The sequence below is a fragment of the Hyla sarda genome, chromosome 6 (genome assembly GCF_029499605.1).
Source record: "Hyla sarda isolate aHylSar1 chromosome 6, aHylSar1.hap1, whole genome shotgun sequence".
Classification (NCBI taxonomy): domain Eukaryota; kingdom Metazoa; phylum Chordata; class Amphibia; order Anura; family Hylidae; genus Hyla; species Hyla sarda.
The window spans coordinates 289,305,701-289,332,084 of NC_079194.1; the positions used below are offsets into that span (position 1 = coordinate 289,305,701).

The window sequence follows — 26,384 nt, forward strand, 5'->3', positions numbered from 1 at the left end:
ATAGGGAAGTGCTGCTCAACCTGTGGCTGTCCCGGCATGCTGAGAGTTGTAGTTTTGCAACAGCTGGGGGCACCCTGGTTGGGAAACTCTGCCTATAGTTACGCCCCTGCATGTATGGCATACACAAAGCAATGCACAAGACAAAAGAGATACAAAATGTTACTAATGTGCCCCAGAATGTGAATTCTTCCACAGCATTGACTTTTGCCATCTAAATGTAAATTTTCGGGTAAAGCTGTATCAGTGTTCTCCAATCTGTGGCTCTTTACCTATAGAAAGGGGATTACGTTTCGGCGGAATTCAGTACAGAATGGAATAGTTGCGGAATTGCAGAAATTCTGTCATGTGAATTTTACCCTTAGGGCCCATGCACACTACGGAAATTCTGCTCAGAGAATGACGCTTGAAGCAGAATACCATTGACCTCAATGGGATTCTGGCATTCAGCGCCCACCACAGAAATTCAGCAGCGGAACTTGTGAGGCAGATGGACATGGCCATTATTTAGGCGGGATTCTGTCTAATGCATTGCAGTTAGTGGGACAGCGCTTAACGCCAGCAGGGCTATAAGGTGCCGATTACAGAGCCGGCTGCTGCAGGCTTGGTGTGAATTCAGAAAGGAATTTCTGTAATGTGCAAGGGCCCTTCTGCTGCTGCATAACTAGGCAGAGTTGCCATTCAGGCAGATGGGCTGACTTAAAGGAGTAGTGCAGTGAAACATAACTTATCCCCTATCCAAAGGGGGATAAATTATAGATCGCGGGGGGGTCCGACTGCTGGGACCCCTCCATGATCTCCTGAACGGGCCCCGGCAGTCTGCCGGAAGCAGCCATTCAGACTCCCGCAGGAAGCCGCGGCCGACAAGTGGGATACGTGGAGGGGGCGTGTCGGCCTCCGCTCCGTGTAGGGGTCAGCACGCCCCCTTGTTGCAGACTTTAGGAGGCCCCGTTTAGCAGATCGCGGGGGGGGGGGCCCAGCGGTCAGACCCCCCCCCCCCCGCCCGCAATCTATAATTTATCCCCTACCCTTTGGATAAAGGATAAGTTATGTTTCACTACAGAACTCCTTTAAGCAACATGAATACAAGCCATTAATCTATAATGGAGGCCATATTTGTTGTCATTCAGATTTCCCAGAATATATTTATTTTTTATACATATATAATATTTTTTTTTTAAATATATATATATATATATATATATATATATATATATTTATATATATATTAGGGATCGACCGATTATCGGTATGGCTGATAATCACGATTTTGGGCATTATCGGTATCGGCAATTACCTTGCCGATAATGCCCCGCCCCCCGCACCGCCCCCACCGCACTGCGACCGCCCCCCTGCACCGCGTCGCACCACCCACCGCACCGCCCCGGCTCCATTGCGTCCCCCATCCCCGGTTTTATAATTACCTGTTCCCGGGGCCCACGCTACTTCTTGCTCCTGCTGCGTCCTGCGTTACGCTGTGCGCAATGATGAGTGACGTGACGTGCGCGACATGACCGTCAGTGCGCACAGTGACAGCTCAGGAGGACGCCACCGGAGCCAGATGTGGAGTGGACCCCGGGAACAGGTAATTATAAAACCGGGGAGGCAATGGGGCCGGTGTGGTGTGGGGGGGCGGTCGCGGTGCGGCGGGTCGGTCGCGGTGGTGGGAGGAGCGGTGGCGGTGATAGGTCTCAGGACCCCCGGACAGGCAGGGGGAGAGAAGCGGGTGGCGGCGGCGGCGGCCTATGGCACTGCAAAAGCCACTGCAGTGCATTGATTTAAAGCGCTCGCTTTAAATCAATGATCTGCAGCGGTGTCGCGGGGTGATAAATAGCCGATAACTTAGCCGATAACCTATACCGATATTCCGGTATATCGGCCCTAACCTCCACCGATTATCGGTATCGGACCTAAAAAAACGATATCGGTCGATCATATATATATATATATATATATATAGATATATATATATATATATATATATAAATATAAAACAATGGCGCAGCACAGCATGCTTGAAAAAAAGCTCCATTGGGAGCTGAAACGTCGCTTTAAATTTTGACATGAAGGAATACATTTTTACACTTTTTTTTGCAATTTTGGAGAGCTGCGCCATTGTTTTCTATTACATGGACTTTGATCGAGTTGGGGCGCTGGCACCGGGCATCTAATGGTGAAGTAGCGATGCATTGATTTTGAATATATATATATACATATATACATACACACATATATATATATATATATATATATATATATATTCTTTAACCATAGTTGAAGACAAAATATTACAATAAAAGCTATATTTCGTGGATGATCGGGCAGTGCGCTACAGTGAGAATTACTTAATGATCACTTATCTTTACATCTTTAACAAAAAATTCTAAACTTTTAACACAAAAAGTACAGCTGCCAGGCATATAGCATTTAAGTGTAGGCCAACATTTGTAACTAAAAGACCAGTGTTTCCCAACCAGGGCGCCTCCAGCTGTTGCAAAACTACAACACCCAGCATGCCCGGACAGCCGTTGGCTGTCCGGGCATGCTGGGAGTTGTAGTTTTGCAACAGCTGGAGGTGACCTGGTTAGGAAACACTGCAAAAGACTAAAAAACACAACAGGTAACAAAGATGACATCTGCTTCCTGCAATGTGAATATCCTTAAAGGCAACTCAAGCCAAAAATAAATATTGGGCTTTTATGTAGTTTTTATATTGGAAAAGCTTCATATTGGATCCTAAAGTATCTTTTATTTACACCAAAGTTTTTTGAGCAGCGGCTCTTAACTGATTGCAAGAGGTACAACTCCCATCATACCATGACAGCTAAACACTGTAATTTTGCAACAGCTGGAGAGCCACAGGTTGGAAAATACTGGTGTACACAAACAAGTGGCAATTGAAACTTTTTTTAAAAAAATTGAAAACAAAAAACATGGCGCCTTCAAAAACAGCGCCAAACCTGTCTGTGGTTCGTGTCCTTTATGGCATCTACGCTTTGATGTAGTGAATGGCAGTAATGCAATACCAAGCACAACCTGGGGTTAGGGGTGGTGCCATTTTTCAAATCCTGTAGAAGCCTGTAAAAGGGTTTCCAGCAACAATACCTATTTGCATCTGTCTTATAAATTAACGTATATTTGTAGATAAAGATATTTTAGTATCTTTCTGTGGTTTATCGTGCTTTCCTTATGCTTCTAATGCAAACAGTCTGCATAGTTGTCTTCATTAGCCCAACTTCCTGTCTAGAATACATTCTGTAACAGACTTTCTGTTTCTGCTGTAAACTCTAGCTGGGAACCCAGCCATAATGGACTTCCTGTTCCTGCTGTACACTCTAGCTTGCAATCCAGCCGTAACGGACTTCATGTTCCTGCTGTACACTCTTGCTGGAAATCCAGCCAACGACCTCTCACTACACCTGCTTGATTATAACCCTCCCACACTGTGAGGGGAGAAATAGAGTTGGCTGAATTCCCAGCTTGGGTGTACAGCAGGAACAGGAAGTTCATTTCAGGATAAACACTAGACAGGAAGTGGGGCAATGAAGGCAACAGAGGAGACAGGTAGCGTCAACAGCAGAAGGAAAGCATTAAAAGACCATAGAAAGATAGTTAAGCCATTTTTTTTTACCAATATATGTTCATTTATTTGACAGTTAAAAATAAGTATAAAAAAAAAGTCAAATTAAAACTAACTCCATTTAAAAAAAAAGGATTTCTACAATGTTTTAAACCATGTTTTTTTTTTGTTTTTTTTAAACTGCTCCCCTAAAGGAAGTTAGATGAGTTTTGTTTTTGTAACCAATTTTTTTTGTTTCCTGGAGACTAATATTGTTTAAAGAACATAAAAAATACCATAACAAATACATTTAAGTGTCAAATAGATGTCCCGAAACAGAGACCCCACCCCCAACCCATATGGGGGGGGGGGGGGAAATGGAATGAAATGTCAGCCTTCATACTTGCCAACAGTACAGAAAATTGGGCTACACAAGAAGGAGGTGGGGGTTTTCAAAAAGAGTGGGCATTTCTCAGGCGGGGCTTAAATGTCCCAATTTGTTTTTGTTTTTTTTAATGTTCACAACATTCCCTATAGCAGTCAGTCACCCTAAAAAAAATAATAAACTTTCTCCTATGATGGCGGGTGTAATAGGAAGGAGATTGGTACCATGCGTTTGGTGCTATGCTTTGTACTCGATCTGACATGGCGGACCCCTAAGTATGAAGAGACGATAAAACAAAATGGTAGAGAAGAATAGAATGGAGATAAGAGATAATATAGTAAAATTCCCTCAATCCGTTATAAGAAGACTATACACCACCTCACGCCCAACATTACCACAACTATCACAAGGGAAAGTAGTGCTTCTTTGCCTCCCAGAGGCATCAGCTGTCGCCAAGATGCGGGTAGACACATGGATGGCTTTGTGCCCGGAGTGTCCTTGTGCTGCTGCAAGCTACATTGGAGATGCCAGCTCCAACGTGTCATACAGAAGTACCAACATACACACACATACACACTACAGGACGGAACAGTGATGCGGCAGAGGTGGCTGTGCAGCGCTGGGCTGGCAGTGGCGGAGTGTCGCGCGGAGAACATTCTGATTTACAAGTGAATGTCCTCAAAGAGCTCCTTCTGGTTGTCTAGCAGGAACTTTGTGAAGGTGTTGATGGGATTGATGGCTTTGAGGGTCATGGCCACATCTTTCGCCCAAAGGAGGTTTGGGCCGAACACCACGGCCAGGTTGGTATTTGTCATCTTATTCTCATCGCTCCGAGCGGACACCTTAAAAATAATCAAAGATCATGAGTTGGTGAGCAGAATCCCATGTCCCCACTTAAAGGGGTACTCGGGTGGAAAACATTTTTTTCCAAATCCACTGGTGCCGGAAAGTTAAACAGATTTGTAAATTACTTCTATTTAAAAAATATTATTCCTTCCAGTACTTATCAGCTGCTGTATACTACATAGGAAGTTGTGTAGTTCTTTCCAGTCTGACCACAGCGCTCTCTGTTGACGCCTCTGTCCATGTCAGGAACTCTCCAAAGTAGGAACAATTCCCCATAGACAATTCCTAAAATGGACAGAGTAGGAAGGAGTAGAAAAGAAATCCTTGAGTACCGGCACTGCGACTTAGAGCATGAAAACAATGATGTCCAGGGTGAAGTAAAAAGATCCTAAGCAGGAACGTTTTATTAAACAAAACAAAAATAAAAGGCAATGGATTGCGCGTTTCGGAAGGAGCCCTCCCTTCCTCAGATCAGGATCTGAGGAAGGGAGGGCTCCTCCCGAAACACGTAATCCATTGCCTTTTATTTGTTTTTGTTTTGTTTAATAAAACGGTCCTGCTTAGGATCTTTTTACTTCACTCTGGACATCATTGTCTTCATGCTCTAAGTCGCAGCGCCGGTACTCAAGGGTCGACTCCTGCTACCCACTGGCTGAGCAGCGACGCACCATTGTTGGTACCCCTCTAAATTGGGGTTACATGCCTGTTATTTCCACATTGAGGTGAGCGGCCATCTATAAGCCCCGTGGGGACATCCCCCATCCCTCACACCTCCTACGTATATCCCGGGGTAATACACGAGGCGCCGCTTGTCGGTCCCTTTTTTCGTTTCTTTCTAAAATGGACAGAGGTATCAGCAGAGAGCACGGTGGTCAGACAGAAAATAAATTCAAAAAGAAAAGAACTTCCTCTGTAGTATACAGCAGCTGATAAGTACTGGAAGGATTCATATTTTTAAGTAGAAGTAATTTACAAACCTGTTTAACTTTCTGGCACAAGTTGAGTTAATTTAAAAAAAAAAAAAAATTTCCACAGGAGTATCCCTTTAAAAGGGGTACTCCGCTGCTAGACATCTTACCCCTATCCAAATGATCCCCCCCCCCTCCGCAATCTCCTGCAGCACCCGGCATACGCCGAGGTTCCTGAAGCAGTGGTCGTGACATCACAGCCATGCCCTTTTGTGATGTCACGCCCCGCCCCATCTATTCATGTCTTATGTGAGGGGGCGTGTCAGCAGACACGCCCCCTCACATAAGACATGAATAGATGGGGCGGGGCGTGACATCACAAAAGGGCATGGCTGTGATGTCACAATCACAGCCTCCGGCTCCGAGCGTTCTGAACAAAAATGTTGAGAATGCTGGAGTACCCCTTTAACAGTATCAATCCACCTTCTTACCTCAACTAGAAAACCAACGAGGAACCGGAGAACCTCATAGTTCTCTTCAGGCAAGGTCTGGAGAGTCGCTCTACTAGATTCTACCTTCTTCTCTGCCTCTATGCCTGGAGGAGATTTGTATGGAAAGAATAGGTTACGGAGCCATATGCGAGTGTCAGACGAGTTGGGTTATATACATCTCTGGTTCTGCTCAGACAGTCAAGAACTCAAAAGGTCCTGCTGAACCCCTGTATAAGAAAATCTCCACTTACTGGAAAATCCAACAACGTAATTGTAGAGGTTGAATGTTAGTAGCGGCTCGGGGAGCTCCCGGAGGAAGGTCTTGAGGATGACTGCGGTCAGGTGGACATCATCATACTGCTGGAAGTCGACAGGTGTCCCTGGATACAGACACAGAGAGATCACATCAGTTCGGGGAAGTCTTTCAATTCAAGCAAAGGTTTGCAGCCTACAACTCCTAGAATGTCATTACGGCGGGCTGCTCTAAGTCCCCGCAAGGCTGCACGAGATACTACAGTAGGTAACTTTAGGTTGGAAAGACACAAAGAAAAAGGAAAGGGCTCCTTTTAAACAGGCAGGCAGGCCCTGCCCCATATGAAAGTGATTGACACTTGCTAAAAGTAGACTTTAGTCCAGGGCTTGATAAATTTGTTATGAATCTAGGAGGTGCAGCATGATGTCATATGTTCAACCATTAGTGTCCCCTCATTTTCCAGTGTGTCACAGTCATTAGTGTCCCCTCATCTCTCCCTGTGTCACAGTCAGTGTCCCCTCATCTCTCCCTGTGTCACAGTCATTAGTGTCCCCTCATCCCTCCCTGTGTCACAGCCATTAGTGTCTCCTCATCCCTCCCTGTGTCACAGTCATTAGTGTCCCCTCATCTTCCAGTGTGTCACAGTCATTAGTGTCCCCTCATCTCTCCGTGTCACAGTCATCAGTGTCCCCTCATCTCTCCCTGTGTCAAAGTCATTAGTGTCCCCTCATCCCTCCATGTGTCACAACCATTAGTGTCTCCTCATCCCTCCCTGTGCCACAGTCATTAGTGTCCCCTCATCTTCCAGTGTGTCACAGTCATTAGTGTCCCCTCATCCCTCCCTGTGTCACAGTCATTAGTGTCCCCTCATCTCTCCCTGTGTCACAGTCATTAGTGTCCTTTTATCTACCCCTGCATCAGTCAGTAGTGTCCCCTCATCCCTCCCCCTGTGTCACAGTCATCAGTGTCCCCTCATCTCACCCTGTATCACACTCATTAGTGTCCCTTCATCTCTCCCTGTGTCACAGTCATTAGTGTCCCTTCATCTCTCCCTGTGTCACAGTCATTAGTGTCCCCTCATCTCTCCATGTGTCACAGTCATCAGTGTCCCCTCATCTTACCCTGTATCAGTCATTAGTGTCCCCTCATTTCTCCCTGTATCACAATCATTAGTGTCCCTTCATCTCCCCCTGTGTCACAGTCATTAGTGTCCCCTCATCTCTCCCTGTGTCACAGTCATTAGTGTCCCCTCATCTCTCCCTGTGTCACAGTCATTAGTGTCCCCTCATCTCTCAATGTCACAGTCATTAGTGTAATGCTTCATTACCCCTGTGGTGGAGCTGTAGGAACTAAAAATCAGGTTCCCAAACCCGATTTCGGGGACATCCGGCAGTGGGACTGTCTGTAGCCTTATTATTAATGGACGATGTTATGAAGCGAACAACCCCTTGGGTGCGACTTTAAACACTCACCAATATTGTATTTCTGTTGAACTTCTCGTACCACCTGAGTGCTGGCCGACCTCCGAAATATCCCCTCGGTGCTTAGAGCTGCAATCAAAGATCAAATGGGTTAAAGGTCACAGGTCAGCACCTCTTTCCTGTTACATAAATGATTACATCAGCTTTGAGTGTGTGTTACTGACTCCCTGTTGCAAAACGACAACTCCCAGCATGCCCGGACAGCCTCCGGCTGTCCGGGCATGCTGGGAGTTGTCGTTTTGCAACAGCGGGAGGCACCCTGGTTGGGAAACACTGACATAAAGGGGGATATTTATCAAAACCTGTGCAGAGGTAAAGTTGCTGAGTTGCCCATAGCAACCAATCAAATCACTACTTTCATTTTTCACAGGTCTCTTTAAAAATGAAAGAAGAGATCTGATTGGTTGCCATGGGCAACTCAGCATCTTTCCCTCTGAACAAGTTTTTGATAAAGGGGTTATCCAGGAAAAAAACATTTTTTATATATCAACTGGCTCCAGAAAGTTAAAACAGGTTTGTAAATGACTTCTATTAAAAAAATCTTAATCCTTTCAGTACTTATGAGCTGCTGAAGTTGGGTTGTTCTTTTCTGTCCAAGTGCTCTCTGATGACACGTGTCTCGGGAACTGCCCAGTTTAGAAGCAAATCCCCATAGCAAACCTCTTCTACTCTGTGCAGTTCCCTAGACAAGCAGAGATGTCAGCAGAGAGCACTGTTGCCAGACAGAAAAGAACAACTCAACTTCAGCAGCTGATAATTATTGAAAGGATTAAGATTTTTTAATAGAAGTAATTTACAAATCTGTTTAACTTTCTGGAGCCAGTTGATATAAAAAAAAAAAAAAAAGTTTTTTCCTGGAATACCCCTTTAAGATAAATCTTTATCTTTTTACATCAATGGCCTCAAACATGAAACTACAACTCCCAGCATGCTTTTACATTCTGGTACTGCTTCTAATGGAACAAAATGTTAGCAAACTATAATCTTGCGCGCAAATAAAAGCAGCGTTACGCCCTGTTCACACGACCATGGTGGTTTTAATTTCCGTGGAGACCATAGTGGAGTGCTGGACGCATCCTATGGGCAACAACTGGACCCGATTGTGTCATAAACAGGGTCCATTGGGTCAGGTTGCCGTGTCTGTTGATTTGATGGGAACATACACGCAACATTTTTTTTGGGGGGGGAGAATCATCAAAACCTGTGCAGAGGAAAAAGTTGACCAGTTGCCCATAGCAACCAATCAGATCGCTGCTTTCATTTTTGAAAAGGCCTGTGGAAAATGAAAGTAGCGATCTGATTGGTTGCTATGGGCAACTCAGCAACTTTTCCTCTGAGCAGGTTTTGATAACTCTCCCCCTATGAGACATAAGTCGGCCATAATTTTGATACGACTGAAAATTGACTCTTCTGACCCCCACGTTACATGTACATGCATGGTATGGGGAGATGGGAGAAACCGCTGCCAGACACCTCTGCTTGTGGGTTCAGGCCTATTGAATCCATCATGGCCTCTTGACTCACAGCCGATGTCTGGAAAGAAAAATTTAGCTGCCAACTATGGTGATTTTGTCATGATGGACAGACAGCGGGTCACAATACTCTAAGACAGTGTTTCCCAATCAGGGTGCCTCCAGCTGTTGCAAAACGAAAACTCCCAGCATGCCCGGACAGCCTTCGGGATCTAAGGGATCATTCACACTAACGGAATCTCCAGATATTCTGGCGCTGATATTCAGGCAGTGTTTCCAAATCAGGGTGCCTCCAGCTGTTGCAAAACTAAATCTCCAGATATTCTGGCGCTGTTATTCAGGCAGCGTTTCCCATCCAGGGTGCCTCCAGCTGTTGCAAAACTAAAACTCCTCGCATGCCCGGACAGCCAACAGCTGGAGGCACCCTGGTTGGGAAACATTGCTCTAAGGGATCATTCACACTACGGAATCTCCAGATATTCTGGTGCTGATATTCAGGCAGTGTTTCACAATCAGGGTACCTCCAGCTGTTGCAAAACTAAAACTCCCAGAATGCCCGGACAGCCTTCAGGATCTAAGGGATCATTCACACTACAGAATCTCCAGATATTCTGGCGCTGATATTCAGGCAGTGTTTCCCAATCAGGGTGCCTCCAGCTGTTGCAAAACTAAATCTCCAAATATTCTGCCGCTGATATTCAGGCAGCGTTTCCCAACCAGGTTGCAAACCTATGGGCATGCTGTGAGTTTTAGTTTTGCAACAGCTGGAGGCACCCTGTTTGGGAAACGTTGCTCTAAGGGATCACTCACACTTCGGAATCTCCAGATATTCTGGCGCTGATATTCAGGCAGTGTTTCCCAACCACGGTGCCTCCAGCTGTTGCAAAACTAAAACTCCTCGCATGCTCGGACAGCCGACAGCTGGAGGCACCCTGTTTGGGAAACGTTGCTCTAAGGGATCACTCACACTTCGGAATCTCCAGATATTCTGGCAGCGTTTCCCAACCAGGGTGCCTCCAGCTGTTGCAAAACTAAATTTCCAGATATTCTGGCACTGAAATTCAGGCAGTGTTTCCCAATCAGGGTGCCTCCAGCTGTTGCAAAACTAAATCTCCAGATATTCTGGTGCTGATATTCAGGCAGCGTTTCCCAACCAGGGTGCAAACCTATGGGCATGCTGGGAGTTTTAGTTTTGCAACAGCTGGAGGCACCCTGGTTGGGAAACGTTGCTCTAAGGGATCATTCACACTATGGAATCTCCAGATATTCTGGCAGCGTTTCCCAACCAGGGTGCCTCCAGCTGTTGCAAAACTAAATTTCCAGATATTCTGGCGCTGATATTCAGGCAGTGTTTCCCAATCAGGGTGCCTTCAGCTGTTGCAAAACTAAATCTCCAGATATTCTGGCGCTGATATTCAGGCAGTGTTACCCAACCAGGGTGCCTCCAGCTGTTGCAAAACTAAAACTCCCAGCATGCACTTACCCCCAACGTATGTTTCTCGCTACTGCGCTTTGTCTGATCGCTGGGGTCCAGTCGCTGGGGACCCCTGTGATCTCTGCACCCCACTGTGCTCCATGAGGGACGACTGGCGAACAACACAGCCTCCACACATGTCTATGGGAGGAGGCGTGGTGGCTGTGTACTAGCCGTCACGCCCCCCCTCCCATAGAAATGAATGAAGGGGGCGGGGCGTGGCATCGCGATCACGGAAGCCCCAGGCCACAGTGCCGCAGCGCCGGCCTGGACATCGCGGGGAATCCCCACGCGCTAGACATGGATTTCCATGTCTAGGGGTGGAGTACCCCTTTAAAGTAATGCTCTAATTCGTACAAATTCCTTTCAAAACTTAAGACTTGAAGAGTACCTATCATCAAATAAAAAGTTTTGATATATTTTTCCTCATGTAAAGTTATTAATCTTTGTAATTTATCTTGTGTAAAAAAAAAAAAAAAAAAAAAATCTATATTTCCCTGTTGTTTTTACCTTTGAAATTTTTACCACTAGGGGTCTCTCTTCTATATGTCCCTGCACTCCCCGCATCGTCTTTGGACTTGTGCCGGACTGGCACAAGTCCAAAGTCAGGAAGTGCGGGTGGGGCGGGACATCGGCGTTGCCCTGCACAGCTCTCGCCCCCTGCACAGCTCTCGCTCCCTGCACAGCTTTCGCTCCTTGCACAGCTCTCGCTCCTTGCACAGCCCTGCACAGCTCTCGCTCTCTGCACAGCTCTCGCTCCCTGCACAGCTCTCGCTCCCTGCACAGCTCTCGCTCCCTGCACAGCCCTGCACAGCTCTCGCTCCCTGCACAGCCCTGCACAGCTCTCGCTCCCTGCACAGCTCTCGCTCCCTGCACAGCTCTCGCTCCCTGCACAGCTCTCGCTCCCTGCACAGCTCTCGCTCCCTGCACAGCTCTCGCTCCCTGCACAGCTCTCGCTCCCTGCACAGCCCTGCACAGCTCTCGCTCCCTGCACAGCCCTGCACAGCTCTCGCTCCCTGCACAGCTCTCGCTCCCTGCACAGCTCTCGCTCCCTGCACAGCTCTCGCTCCCTGCACAGCTCTCGCTCCCTGCACAGCTCTCGCTCCCTGCACAGCTCTCGCTCCCTGCACAGCTCTCGCTCCCTGCACAGCCCTCGCTCCCTGCACAGCCCTCGCTCCCTGCACAGCCCTCGCTCCCTGCACAGCCCTCGCTCCCTGCACAGCTCTCGCTCCCTGCACAGCCCTGCACAGCTCTCGCTCCCTGCACAGCTCTCGCTCCCTGCACAGCTCTCGCTCCCTGCACAGCTCTCGCTCCCTGCACAGCTCTCGCTCCCTGCACAGCTCTCGCTCCCTGCACAGCTCTTGCTCCCTGCACAGCTCTCGCTCCCTGCACAGCTCTCGCTCCCTGCACAACTCTCGCTCCCTGCACAACTCTCGCTCCCTGCACAGCTCTCGCTCCCTGCACAGCTCTCGCTCCCTGCACAGCTCTCGCTCTCTGCACAGCTCTCGCTCCCTGCCTGTCAATCAGGCAGGCGGGCGTAAGCGCTGCGTGTGGTGCGCACAGACTATAGTATACACTGGCTTTTGTACCTGCCCCCCTTGCCGAAGGGCGGAAGCTTCAGCTGACGTTACACCTGCCGGGTAATGCCCTCTTCAGCCTTAGAAAGCTCACAGGCAGTGAGCAAGTCTAACACAGCGGGGCACATGTATGAAAAGGGGGACATAGCAGGAGCATAAAAAAAAGGCATTCACATGGTGGCATGTACTTTTTAAAGTTCTTGAAGTTAAGTCAACCTTACGTTACAAAGTACTCAGCAACATAACTGGAATTCCAAGGCATTTGTAGGGTCTAGCAGAGATCACTTGTATGGGATAATAATGCTTGTTAATGTAAACTAGAAGAAGTGGAAATTCCTATGTAAAAGGCTCATGAAAATATTTGCACTGAATGCTTCCCGTTTGTCACCCCCTTATAAAGCCGTCATAAGAGCTAACACAGAACAGAGGGGTCTGACAAGCCTGGATGAATTTAAAGGAGCCCACACACCGTCATAGCTGTCAGCTGATCTCCCCATACACATGGATGTGTTCTCAATGGAGAGGGGGTCGGGCAGTTAAATTTCAACATGTCCAAACCTTCTCTCCTCCGACACCATCTGCATAAACTTTAGATCAGTGTTTCCCAACCAGCAAAACTCTCTGCCAGATTACTATTTCATAATGAACTGCTAGAACATCACTGCGTGTATTATCCCTGTACTGTGACATCATTGTGTGTATTATCCCTGTACTGTGACATCACTATATGTATTATCCCTGTACTGTGACATCACTGTGTGTATTATCCCTGTACTGTGACATCATTGTGTATATTATCCCTGTACTGTGACATCACTATATGTATTATCCCTGTACTGTGACATCACTGTGTGTATTATCCCTGTACTGTGACATCATTGTGTATATTATCCCTGTACTGTGACATCACTGTGTGTATTATCCCTGTACTGTGACATCACTGTATGTATTATCCCTATACTGTGACATCACTGTGTGTATTATCCCTGTACTGCGACATCACTGTGTGTAATATCCCTGTACTGTGACATCACTGTGTGTATTATCTCTGTACTGTGACATCGCTATGTATTATCCCTATAATATGACATCACTGTGTGTATTATCCCTGTACTGTGACATCTCTATATGTATTATCCCTGTACTGTGATATCACTAATATCCCTGTACTGTGACATCACTGTGTGCATTATCTCTGTACTGTGACATCAATGCGTGTATTATCCCTGTATTGTGTTTATTATGCCACAACAGGTAAAGGTCCCAGAAAGATACAATGCCAGTGCCCAGTCTAGTCTGGGTATAAACAGGACCCCCGCATTCGTATTATGAGCAGGGTCTGCAACAGCTGAGGTGATTGTTCAATAAGCCAATGCACTGACCATTCTGCCTCAGATAAGTCACGGTCTCTTGTACAACTTGAGGAATCTTCTGATGGCTGTCGGAGCGCTTGTCTTTAAGCCTGCAAAAAAAAAACACAAAACAATATAAGAGAAAGAAACAAAGAGGAACTGACAAAATAACTCAGCTACTCACAAGATACTCACTGCTGAAGGGAGATCCCGAACTGCTGGTTTGGTAGCGGAGGCCGAGGTGGAGTGGTTTTCTGACTGGACGGTACGGTCTTCAGTGCAGAGCGGATGTGCTCGTCGTATCTACAGAGTAGTAATCGCAAATAAAAATATATGTAAAAAGTGTGTATTTAAAGGGGTACTCTGAGGAAATGAGACTTATCCCCTATCCACAGGATAAGGAATAAGATTTTGATCACAGGAGGTTTGATGGGTCCCCATGCGCTCTCCTGTACGAGGACCATCCAACCTAGGAGCCCTCACCCTCGGAGACTGTGTGTTGTGCTTCAGTGACGGCCCCCTCAACTGAGGTCCCGTCTCAGGCTGGGGATTGGCTGAGTGGGGTGTCACGGAAACCATTGGCTGAGTGGGGTGTCACGGAAACCATTGGCTGAGTGGGGTGTCACGGAAACCATTGGCTGAGTGGGGTGTCACGGAAACCATTGGCTGAGTGGCAACTGATTTATTCGGCCTAGCCCCGGTCTCAGCCCCGCTCCTCTTCCTGGTGCTGAGGTGGGATACAGCTGCGGCCAGTGACTGGCTGAGCGGCAATTGACCTATAGGGCCCCAGCAACCGGGAGAGGAGAGCAGCAGAGACCAAGTGCAGATGGTATGTACAGGTTTTTTTTTTTTTTGTCTAGCAGACAGCTTGGGCATCATTCTTCATTAACCCCTTAAGGACGCAGGCTTTTTCCATTTTTGCACTTTCGTTCTTTCCTCCTCACCTTTTTAAAAATCATAACCCTTTCAATTTTGCACCTAGTCTCATATGATTTTTATTTTTTTTATTTTTTTGCGCCACCAATTCTACTTTGTAATGACATCAGTCATTTTACCCAAAAATCTATGGCGAAACCCCCCCCAAAAAAATCATTGTGCGACAAAATTTAAAAAAAAAAAAAATAAACATTTTGTAACTTTTGGGGGATTCCGTTTCTACGCAGTACATTTTTCGGTAAAAATTAGACCTTCTCTTCATTCTGTAGGTTAAATACGATAAAAAGGATATCCTACTTATATAGGTTTGATTTTGTCTTACTTCTGGAAAAAAAAATCATAACTACATGCAGGAAAATTAATACATTAAAAAAAATGTCCTCTTTACCGCGTGACTCCGCATTATATGGTGGGAGCCGGCACAGGACGTTATTATACGTTCTGCGTCGTTAAGGGGTTAAAAAAATAAATAATTATAAAACTTCCAATGGACAACCCCTTTAAAAAGCATATGGCTGCGTTCTTCTATAAGCAGTGCCACATATGTCTAGTTTAGTTTAATAGCTGATCAGAGGGGACTTGGCACCCCAATGATCAGTTGAAGGCCACTTCATGGCACAGAGCTAAAAATAATCCAAAATTAAGCATTTTGCCCTGAAATTAACAAAATTGTACTATAAGGGTGCCTGAGCAGCAACTCGTATTACATGCCCACCATACTGTGACATATGACCATCAGCAGTTTACAAGCCTTAAAGGGGTACTCTGCCCCTAAACATCTTATCCCCTATCCAAAGGACATGCCCCCTCCCATAGACATGAATAGAGGGGGCGTGGCCGTTCATCACGACCACTGCCTCAGGAACCCGGCATTTGTTTAGAACGCCGGGTGGTGCGGGAGATCGCTGGGGGGACCCAGCAGCGGGACCCCCATGATCAGACATGTTATCCCCTATCCTTTGAATAGGGGTTAAGATGTCTAGGGGCTGAGTACACCCTTAACCATGTAAGGACATAGCATTTTTCTGTTTTTGCACTTTCGTTTTTTCCTCCTTACCTTTTAAAAATCACAACCCTATCACAACCTACTTTGTAGTGATATCAGTCATTTTACCCAAAAATCTACGGCGAAACGGGGAAAAAAATTATTGAGCTACAGAATTGAAGAAAAAAAAACGCCATTTTGTAACTTTTGGGGGCTTCCGTTTCTATGCAGTATATTTTTCGGTAAAAATGACACCTTATCTTTATTCTGTAGGTCCATACGGTTAAAACACAGCTGCACATCCACCATTTGTAATTTGATCTATTTGCTTCTCGGCATAATAATAAAAAAAAACTAACAGGTTGTTATTATACATTTTGATCAAAAAGTACAAGCCCACTCGCCACGTCAAGACCACCTAGTCAGAGTGGGTCCCTAACCTAACACTGGCATAGCGCCGGGCAGCGACCCCCCCCCCCCCCCCCCCCCCGCCCGAGACACCAAGCCCACTGGGGGAATGACCCAGAGGCCAGGCAGCCCCACTACTGCCCGACCATGCCCCTGGCTCTGGGCCGCACCACCACACAGACAAAGCATCACAGAAACAATGGCCGCCACAGAGAACCACACCAGTGTGAACGCCTACCATGTGCTCCCTACCTACCTACTTGGTCGCTCCCCCTGTGGGCATGGTGTCTCGGAGGCAGTGGCCGCCGCCCGGCGCTATGTCAGTGTTAGGGACCCACTCTGCCTAGGTGGCCTTGACGTGGCGAGTGGGCTTGTACTTTTTGATCAAAATGTATAATAACAACCTGTTAGTGTTTGAATTTATGCTGAGAAGCAAATAGATCAAAATGCAAATGGCGGATGTGCGGCTGCGTTTCTTTTTCTCTATTTTTGCCCTACTTATATAGATTTGATTTTGTCGCACTTTTGGAAAAAAATCATAACTACATGCATGAAAATTAATACATTTAAAATTGTCCTCTTCTGACCCCTATAACTTTTTTTTATTTTTCTGTGTACAGGACGGTAGGCGGGCTCCTATTTTGCACCGTGATCTGAAGTTTTAATCGGTACCATTTTTGTTTTGATCGGACTTTTTGATCATTTTTTATAATTTTTTTATGGTATAAAAAGGTGACCAAAAATACGCTATTTTGGACTTTGGAATTTTTTAGCGCGTACGTCATTGACCGTGCTGTTTATTTAACAATATATTTTTTATAGTTCGGACATTTATGCAAAATTTACACAGATCAATGTGGCTCCATAAAACCAAAATGATCTGTGTGCTCTGCTCTTGATTGATAAAGCATGGTCCTGCCATTGCCATCATTGGATACAAGTAGGAGAGAAAAAACAAAACGACCTTGGCAGAAGGCGCTGAGAATCCCAAAGGAAGTGGTCACACTCAGGTCATAAAGTGGCAGCAACTTTATTTGATGTACAGCAATAAAAGAATGACGTGTTTCGGGGTGAAACTACCCCTTCATCAGATTGACTGTAGTACATGTGACCTGAGTGTGACCACTTCCTTTGGGATCCTGAGCGCCTGCTGCCAAGGTCGTTTTTTTCTCCTACTTGTATCCAGTTTATCTACAGGACACCATCCGGCTGCACCTGGGACCTTTGGGCTGCACAGATCCACACCATCTTTACTAACCCCATACGGGGTGATACGCATATTTCCTATATGCTCAAGGTGAGCGGCTAATTTATAGAGCCTGCAACCCCTTCCCGCAAGGGAAAATCCCCCCTCCCTCTATCCAGGGTAACGCACGAGGCGCCGCCTTCCTGTCTCTCTCTCTCCCCCCCCCCCCCCCCTTTCAACAGGCTTTATCATTGTCAGAGCCACAGCAGCAGCAGCAGGACCACCAGGGAAGGGATAAAGGCACCTTTAAACACTGTTGTCAGCTTTGAGGAGCTTTAAAGTTAGAAAAATGCTAAATTTTCAAATTTTTCATGAAATTTTTGAATTTTTCACCAAGAAATTATGCAAGTATTAGAGATGAGCGAACTTACAGTAAATTCGATTCGTCACGAACTTCTCGGCTCGGCAGTTGATGCCTTTTCCTGCATAAATTAGTTCAGCTTTCAGGTGCTCCGGTGGGCTGGAAAAGGTGGATACAGTCCTAGGAGACTCTTTCCTAGGACTGTATCCACCTTTTCCAGCCCACCGGAGCACCTGAAGGCTGAACTAATTTTACGCAGGAAAAGTCATCAACTGCCGAGCCGAGAAGTTCGTGACGAATCGAATTTACTGTAAGTTCGCTCATCTCTAGCAAGTATCGATGAAAACTTACCACTTTGTTAAAGTAGAATATGTCAAGAAAAAAAAAAAAACACAATCTCGAAATCAAATTCATAAGTAAAAGCATCCCAGAGTTATAAATGCTTAAAGGAGTAGTCCAGTGGTGACTCAGTGGTGAACAACTTATCCCCTATCCAAAAGGATAGGGGATAAGCTTGAGATCGCGGGGGGTCCGACCGCTGGGGCCCCCTGCGATCTCCTGTACGGAGCCCCGACAGCCCGCGGGAAGGGGGCGTGTCGACCTCCGCACGAAGCGGCGGCCGACACGCCCCCTCAATACAACTCGAAGCGCTGCCTTCGGCAATCTCCAGCTCTGCCATTGAGATGTATTGAGGGGGCGTGTCGGCCGCCGCTTCGTGCGGAGGTTGACACGCGCTATCTGGCCGGAGAGCCTGGCCCCCGTACAGAGAGATCGCAGGGGGCCCCAGCGGTCGGACCCCCCGCAATCTCAAACTTATCTCCTATCCTTAGGATAGGGGATACGTTTTTCACCACTGGACTACCCCTTTAAAGTGACAGTGGTCAGATGTGCAAAAAATGCTCGGGTCCTTAAAGGGGTACTCCCATGGAAAACTTTTTTTTTTAATCAACTGGTGCCAGAAAGTTAAACAGATTTGTAAATCACTTCTTTAAAAAAATCTTAATCCTTCCAGTACTTTTTAGGGGCTGTATACTAAAGAGAAATCCAAAAAGAAATGCATTTCCTGTGATGTCCTGACCACAGTGCTCTCTGCTGACCTCTGCTGTCCATTTTAGGAACTGGAGAAAATCCCCATAGCAAACATATGCTTCTCTGGACAGTTCCTAAAATGGACAGCAGAGGTCAGCAGAGAGCACTGTGGTCAGGCCATCACAGGAAATGCATTTCTTTTTGGATTTCTCTTTACTGGAAGGATTAAGATTTTTTAATAGAAGTAATTTACAAATCTGTTTAACTTTCTGGCACCAGTTGATTTAAAAAAAAAAAAAAAAAAAGTTTTCCACGGGCGTACCCCTTTAACCCCTTAAGGACTCAGCCCATTTTGGCCTTAAGGACTCAGACAATTTAATTTTTACGTTTTAATTTTTTCCTCCTCGCCTTCTAAAAATCATAACTCTTTTATATTTTCATCCACAGACTAGTATGAGGGCTTGTTTTTTGCGCGACCAGTTGTCCTTTGTAATGACATCACTCATTATATCATAAAATGTATGGCGCAACCAAAAAACACTATTTTTGTGGGGAAATTAAAACGAAAAACGCAATTTTGCTAATTTTGGAAGGTTTCGTTTTCACGCCGTACAATTTATGGTAAAAATGACGTGTGTTCTTTATTCTGAGGGTCAATACGATTAAAATGATACCCATTATTACATACTTTTATATTATTGTTGCGCTTAAAAAAAATCACAAACTTTTTAACCAAATTAGTACGTTTATAATCCCTTTATTTTGATGACCTATAACTTTTTTATTTTTCCGTATAAGCGGCGGTATGGGGGCTCATTTTTTGCGCCATGATCTGTACTTTTTTTTGATACCACATTTGCATATAAAAAACTTTTAATACATTTTTAATAATTTTTTTTTTAATAAAATGTATGAAAAAAGTAGGAATTTTGGACTTTTAAAATTTTTTTTCGTTCACGCCGTTCACCGTACGGGATCATTAACATTTTATTTTAATAGTTCGGACATTTACGCACGCGGCGATACCAAATATGTCTATAAAAAATGTTTTTTACGCTTTTTGGGGGTAAAATAGGAAAAAACGGACGTTTTACTTTTTTATTGGGGGAGGGGATTTTTCACTTTTTTTTTACTTTCACTTTTACATTTTTTTACATTTTTTTTTACACTTGAATAGTCCCCATAGGGGACTATTCATAGCAATACCATGATTGCTAATACTGATCTGTTCTATGTATAGGACATAGAACAGATCAGTATTATCGGTCATCTCCTGCTCTGGTCTGCTCGATCACAGACCAGAGCAGGAGACGCCGGGAGCCGCACGGAGGAAGGAGAGGGGACCTCCGTGCGGCGTTATGAATGATCGGATCCCCGCAGCAGCGCTGCGGGCGATCCGATCGTTCATTTTAATCGCGAACTGCCGCAGATGCCGGGATCTGTATTGATCCCGGCACCTGAGGGGTTAATGGCGGACGCCCGCGAGATCGCGGGCGTCGGCCATTGCCGGCGGGTCCCTGGCTGCGATCAGCAGCCGGGATCAGCCGCGCATGACACGGGCATCGCTCCGATGCCCACGGTTATGCTTAGGACGTAAATGTACGTCCTGGTGCGTTAAGTACCACCTCACCAAGGACGTACATTTACGTCCTGCGTCCTTAAGGGGTTAAGGTGAAAATGGGCTTGGTCCTTAAGGGGATAAACCCACCACATGTACACAGATTATAATGAAGATTACTTGAGCACTGGCTTGGGGATCCCCAGCTGATCCAACTTCACAATTTCCTCCAATTGACTCAGATAATCTGCGTAGAAAATCTTCCGGCCAAACTTGAAGCTAAAGTAAAAAGGATGAGATTAAACTTATATTTATGGGTACATAGTATATATTGTACTTAGAAATGAGTGAACTTATAGTAAATTCGATTCGTCACGAACTTCTCGGCTCGGCAGTTGATGACTTTTCCTGCGTAAATTAGTTCAGCCTTCAGGTGCTCCGGTGGGTTGGAAAAGGTGGATACAGTCCTAGGAAAGAGTCTCCTAGGACTGTATCCACCTTTTCCAGCCCACCGGAGCACCTGAAGGCTGAACTAATTTACGCAGGAAAAGCATCAACTGCCGAGCCGAGAAGTTCGTGACGAATCGAATTTACTGTAAGTTCGCTCATCTCTAATTGTACTGTAGTTAAATTGGGGGTTGGAGGTAAAAGACTCCCTTTAACCCAGTGTTTTCCAAACAGTGTGCCTCCAGCTGTTGCAAAATTACAACTCCCAGCATGCCTGGACGGCATGCTGGGAGTTGTAGTTTTGCAACAGCTGGAGACACATTGTTTGGAAAACACTACTTTAACCCTTTAACACTGCTTTAACCCACCTGAGCCCACGCCATATGGAGTGGGCTCCGGAGCGGACATCCGCCACTAATGACCAACATCAGCGATCACACTGATGGGGGTTCTTTAACCCATCAAATGCTGTGATCAATAGCAACTGCAGCATTTAAAGGGCTAAATGAAAGGTGCAGCACATTTCAGGTGTTAGGGATGCCGATGGGTTTGGTTACTTTGGACGCCAGGGGTACTCCACTGGAAAACATTTTTTTTTTTTTTTTTTTTTTAAATCAACTGATGACAGAAAGTTAAACATATTTGGAAATTACTTCTATGAAAAAATCCTAATCCTTTTAGTACTTCTAGGCTTCTGTATGCTCCAGAGGAAGTTCTTCTCTTTTTGAATTTCCTTTCAGTCTGAACACAGGGCTCTCTGCTGACACCTCTGTCCATTTTAGGAACTGTCCAGAGCACGAGAGGTTTGCTATGGGGATTTTCTCCTACTCTGGACAGTTCCTTAAATGCACAGAGGTGTCAGCAGAGAGCACTGTGGTCAGGCCGAAAGGAAATTCATAAAGAAAAGAACTTCCTATGGAGCATACAGAAGCTTAAAAGTACTAGAAGGATTAAGATTTTTTAATAGAAGTAATTTCCAAATCTGTTTAACTTTCTGGCACCAGTGAATAAAATTTTTTTTTTTTCCAGCGGAGTACCCCTTTAATAATTTAAAGGGGTACTCTGCTAGAAAACTTTTCTTTTTTTTAAATATACTGGTGCCAGAAAGTTAAACAAATTTACTTCTATTAAAAATCTTTACTCTTCAAGTACCGTACTTTTCAGAAGCTGTATGCTACAGAGGAAATTATTTTCTTTTTGAATTTCTTTTTTGTCTGTCCACAGTGCTCTCTGCTGACACCTCTGTCTGTGTCAGGAACTGTCCAGAGCAGAATAGGTTTGCTATGAGGATTTTCTCCTGCTCTGGAGAGTTCCTGAAACAGGCATCAGGTGTCAGCAGAGAGCACTGTGGACAAGACAAAAAAATAATTCTAAAAGAAAATAATTTCCTCTGTAGCGTACAGCTGCTAAAAAGTACTGGAAGGGTTAAGATTTTTTTTTATAGAAGTCATTTACAAATATGTTTAACTTTCTGGCACCAGTTTATTTAAAAATAAAAAAATAAAAAATAAAATGTTTTCCACCAGATGCCTTCATGACCGTCATAGTAAATCTGCTTTAACCCATTTACGTCCGCATTGTGCCTTACCTTATTATAGGTTTGAACAGGATCAGTAAGGTTTTGATGAACATTGTAGGATGCACGATGTATAAGGCCTTGATGTTCTTTTTATATCTGAAAAAGGAAAACGAAAAGATATTTGCACTGAGAAGGAGATCATGTAAAGGCACGTATAGGCATTAAGGCCAGGGATTGGCTGGAGAGGTCATATGGATGAACGCACGTGACGTCATTGCTGCAGAGAACAGCACTGGAAACAGGTGAAAAAATGGCTGGTTCTTATTTTACTACATTTTCTGCTGTCAGGATAACGTTTTAACCCCTTAAAAAGGTACCCTGGGATATAAAGACTCACTGCGATATCCTGTACGATATCCTGTACGATATCCTGTATGGGGCCCCAGCAGTCTGCAGGTGTATTCGATCAACGCACAAAGCGGTGACTGACACACCCCCTCAATACATCGATATGGCAGAGCCGGAGACTGCCGAATGCAGTGCGCCGGCTCTCCCATAGAGAAGTGTCAAGGAGGTGTTTCAGCCGCCGCTACGTGCAGTAGTCGAATACAACCCCTTACCGCGGACTGCTGGGGTCCTGTACAGGAGATCATGGGGGGTTCCAGCGGTTGGATCTTCCTGCGATCCTTTAAAGGGATACTCCACTGGAAAATATATATAGATATATATTTTTTAAATCAACTGGTGTCAGAAAGTTAAACAGATTTATAAATTACTTTTATTTAAAAATCTTAACCCTTCCAGTAGTTATCAGCTGCTGTATGCTCCACAGGAAGTTCTTTTCTTTTTGAATTTCCTTTCTTTCTGACCACAGTGCTCTCTGCTGACACCTCTGTTCATGTCAGGAACTGTCCAGAGCAGGAGGAAATCCCCATAGCAAGCCTCTCCTGTTCCTAAAATGGACAGAGGTGTCAGCAGAGAGCACTGTGGTCAGACAGAAAGGAAATTCAAAAAGAAAAGAACTTCCTCTGTGTTATCCAGCAGCTGATAAGCACTGGAAGGATTAAGATGGTTTTAATAGAAGTAATTTACAAATCTGTTTTACTTTCTGGCACCAGTTAATAAAAAAATAAAAAATAAATTTAAAAATATTAAGTTTTCCAGGGGAGTACCCCTTTAAGGAAACATCTACTTTTTTATTTTTTCCTCCTCACCTTTTAACAGCCATAAGCCTTTCAATTTTTCACCCATAGACCCATAGACCCATTAAAGGACTTGATTAATGAGAGATCGATTGTATTTTATAATGAAATCATTCATTTTATCACAAAATCTATGGTGACCAAAAAAAAATAAAAATAATAAAATTATTATTATTCAAGTAAAATAAAAAAAAATTAATGAATAAAAACTACAAAAATGCAATGTTGCTACTTTTGGGGGTATTGTTTCTGCACAGAGCGCTTTATGGTTAAAATGAAACATTATCTTCTGTAGGTTCATATGATTAAAATTATACCCAATTTATAGAGGTTTTGTTTTCTTACTTTTAAAATAATGTGTGTATATATATATATATATTTATTAATTATTATTATTATTAATTATTATTATTATATGTTTGCAATAAAATTAGTATGCTTAAAGGGGTACTCCGCTGCTCAGCGTTTGGAACAAACTGTTCTGAATGCTGAAGCCGGGAGTTCGTGACATCATAGCCCCGCCCCCTCGTGCCGTCATGCCCCGCCCCCTCAATGCAAGTCTATGGGAGAGGGCCATAGACTTGCATTGAGGGGGCGGGGTGTGACGTCATGAGGGGGTGGGGCTATAATGTCACAAGCTCCCGTCGCCGGCTCCAGCGGTCGGAACAGTTTGTTCCAAACGCTAAGCAACGGAGTACCCTTTTAATATTTACCACTTTTTACCCCTTTAACTTTATTCTATTATACACAGGTATGTTTGAGGGCTTATCGGTCCCATTTTTGTTGTGACTTTTTGATCGCTTTTTAATACGTTTTTTTGGTATATGAAGTGACCAAAAAACAAATACCGTATTTTTCGCCGTATAAGACGCACTTTTTCTTCCCCAAAACTGGGGGGGAAGAAGTCGGTGCGTCTTATACGGCGAATACACCCCTATCGCGGCGGTCCCTGCGGCCATCAACGGCCGGGACCCGCGGCTAATACAGGACATCACCGATCGCGGTGATGCCCTGTATTAACCCTTCAGACGCGGCGATCAAAGCTGACCGCCGCGTCTGAAGGGAAAGTGACACTAACCCGGCTGTTCAGTCGGGCTGTTCGGGACCGCCGCGAATTCACCGCGGCGGTCCCAAACAGCCGGACTGAATAGCCGGGTCAGTGCTTACAGGACACCGGGAGGGACCCTACCTGCCTCCTCTGTGTCTTCTCCGTTCAGGGATCCCCTGTATGGGCGGCGCTCTCCTTCCTCGTCATCACGTCGTCGCGTACGTGCGTCAGTGTGCGTAACGACGTGATGGCGGCGACAGAGAGCGAGGATACCCGGCCGGCAGCAGAGACGTTCCCGGAGCGACGGGGACACGGCGACAGCGATGGAGTGACATCGGCCGGCAGCGGTGACGGGTCCGGAGCGGCGGGGACACGTGAGTATTACCTCCTATGCAGTGGTCTTCAATCTGCGGACCTCCAGATGTTGCAAAACTACAACTCCCAGCATGCCCGGACAGCCAACGGCTGTCCGGGCATGCTGGGAGTTGTAGTTTTGCAACATCTGGAGGTCCGCAGGTTGAAGACCACTATTGGGTTCAAAATCTTTATTTTTTTAGATTTTGCACCTATAAATTGGGTGCGTCTTATAGGGCGAAAAATACGGTATATGTATTTTCATTGAAATTAATTTATTTGAAAAATGGGATAGGGATAGGGGGTGATTAAAATTTTTATTAGGGAAGGGGCTCATTTACATGTATTTACTATTACACATACACTATTAAAGGTACGTTCCCACCTGGCGTATTTTTTATGCGTATTTACGGCTGCGTATTTTATTTCCCATTGAAGTCAATGGGTAGGAAAATACGCAGCAGCAAAATACGCCAGGTGGGAACGTACCCTTACAAGAATGAACATGCTCATTCTTTTGGTGGGTGAATTTTTGCGGCAACATTTTCGCAGCGTGAACGGGTCAACAGAAAATCCATTCACACCAATGTTAGATTAGTGATGCGGAATCTCTGAGCGGGGATTCTGTAGTGTGAACATGCCCTAAGACACTGAACACCAGTAAAGGCAATAGGCACTGCCAGCAACTGAGCCACGGTACCATTACCAAGCATTATAGGGCAGCACACAAACAGTTATACGGTTCATGACCACAGGATGGGTGAGCAGAGATGACTGATAAACAGCAGAGCACTCTCCCCGAATACTTTCCCTTCTGCAGATGTCAGGGAGATATATACAAATAGCTTTTTAATAGGTGCAGAGGAGCTTTCTCCATGAATATAAGAGAGATCAAAGGCAAAACTCTACTATCCAGATCAATCCCAGCTGCATGCACTTCATCTTCTGCTTGTTGCGAGGGGGGGGGGGGGGGGAGTTGTCACTCTCCTGGTTAAACATGAAGAACAACTGTAGAAAAACACTCTCGGCACAGAACACTAAAAACAGATGAGCATGAAGGTCTGCACTTCATTCTCTTATAATGGCCAGAAGAAAGTAAATAATATATTCATAATAAAATAATAAATAAATATATATATATATATATATATATATATATATATATATATATATATATATATATATATTGTGTTCGCCTGACCTACGATGGCCCCGACATACGATCATTTCAACATACGATGGCCCCGACATATGATCATTTCAACATACGATGGCCTCTCAGAGACCATTGTATGTTGAAGGCAGCATCAACATACGATGCTTTTGTATGTCGGGGCCATCGCATAAACGGCTATCCGGCAGTGCAGACTGCTTCAGCTGCCGCCGGATAGCCGTTTAAGGTGCCCAGTGTTGTCCGGTGATGATCACTCACCTGTCCCCGGCGCTCCAGACCGTCCTCTTCAGGATCCCCTGTATCGCCGCCGCTCTCCGTCGTCATCACGTCGCCGCGAACGCCATCCCGCCATCCAAGAGGAGTGGCGTGCGCAGCGACGTGA

The 26,384-nt window shown here is 45.3% G+C and overlaps 1 protein-coding gene across 2 annotated transcripts in view; it reads right to left on the reverse strand.

The window, feature by feature from the left end:
- Positions 1–3,617: 3,617 nt before the first annotated feature.
- The window catches only part of ARHGAP1 (Rho GTPase activating protein 1), a 54,158-nt gene continuing 31,391 nt past the window's right edge, over positions 3,618–26,384 (reverse strand). For both annotated transcript variants that reach the window (XM_056527668.1, XM_056527667.1), the window contains exons 6-13: positions 22,294–22,380; positions 20,439–20,537; positions 13,991–14,098; positions 13,826–13,905; positions 7,912–7,989; positions 6,438–6,566; positions 6,187–6,290; positions 3,618–4,783 (exon numbers count right to left, since the gene is read on the reverse strand). In XM_056527668.1, the coding sequence (XP_056383643.1) occupies positions 4,604–4,783; positions 6,187–6,290; positions 6,438–6,566; positions 7,912–7,989; positions 13,826–13,905; positions 13,991–14,098; positions 20,439–20,537; positions 22,294–22,380 (865 nt within the window). In that variant the 3' untranslated portion in view covers positions 3,618–4,603. The remainder of the gene's footprint in view (positions 4,784–6,186; positions 6,291–6,437; positions 6,567–7,911; positions 7,990–13,825; positions 13,906–13,990; positions 14,099–20,438; positions 20,538–22,293; positions 22,381–26,384) is intronic.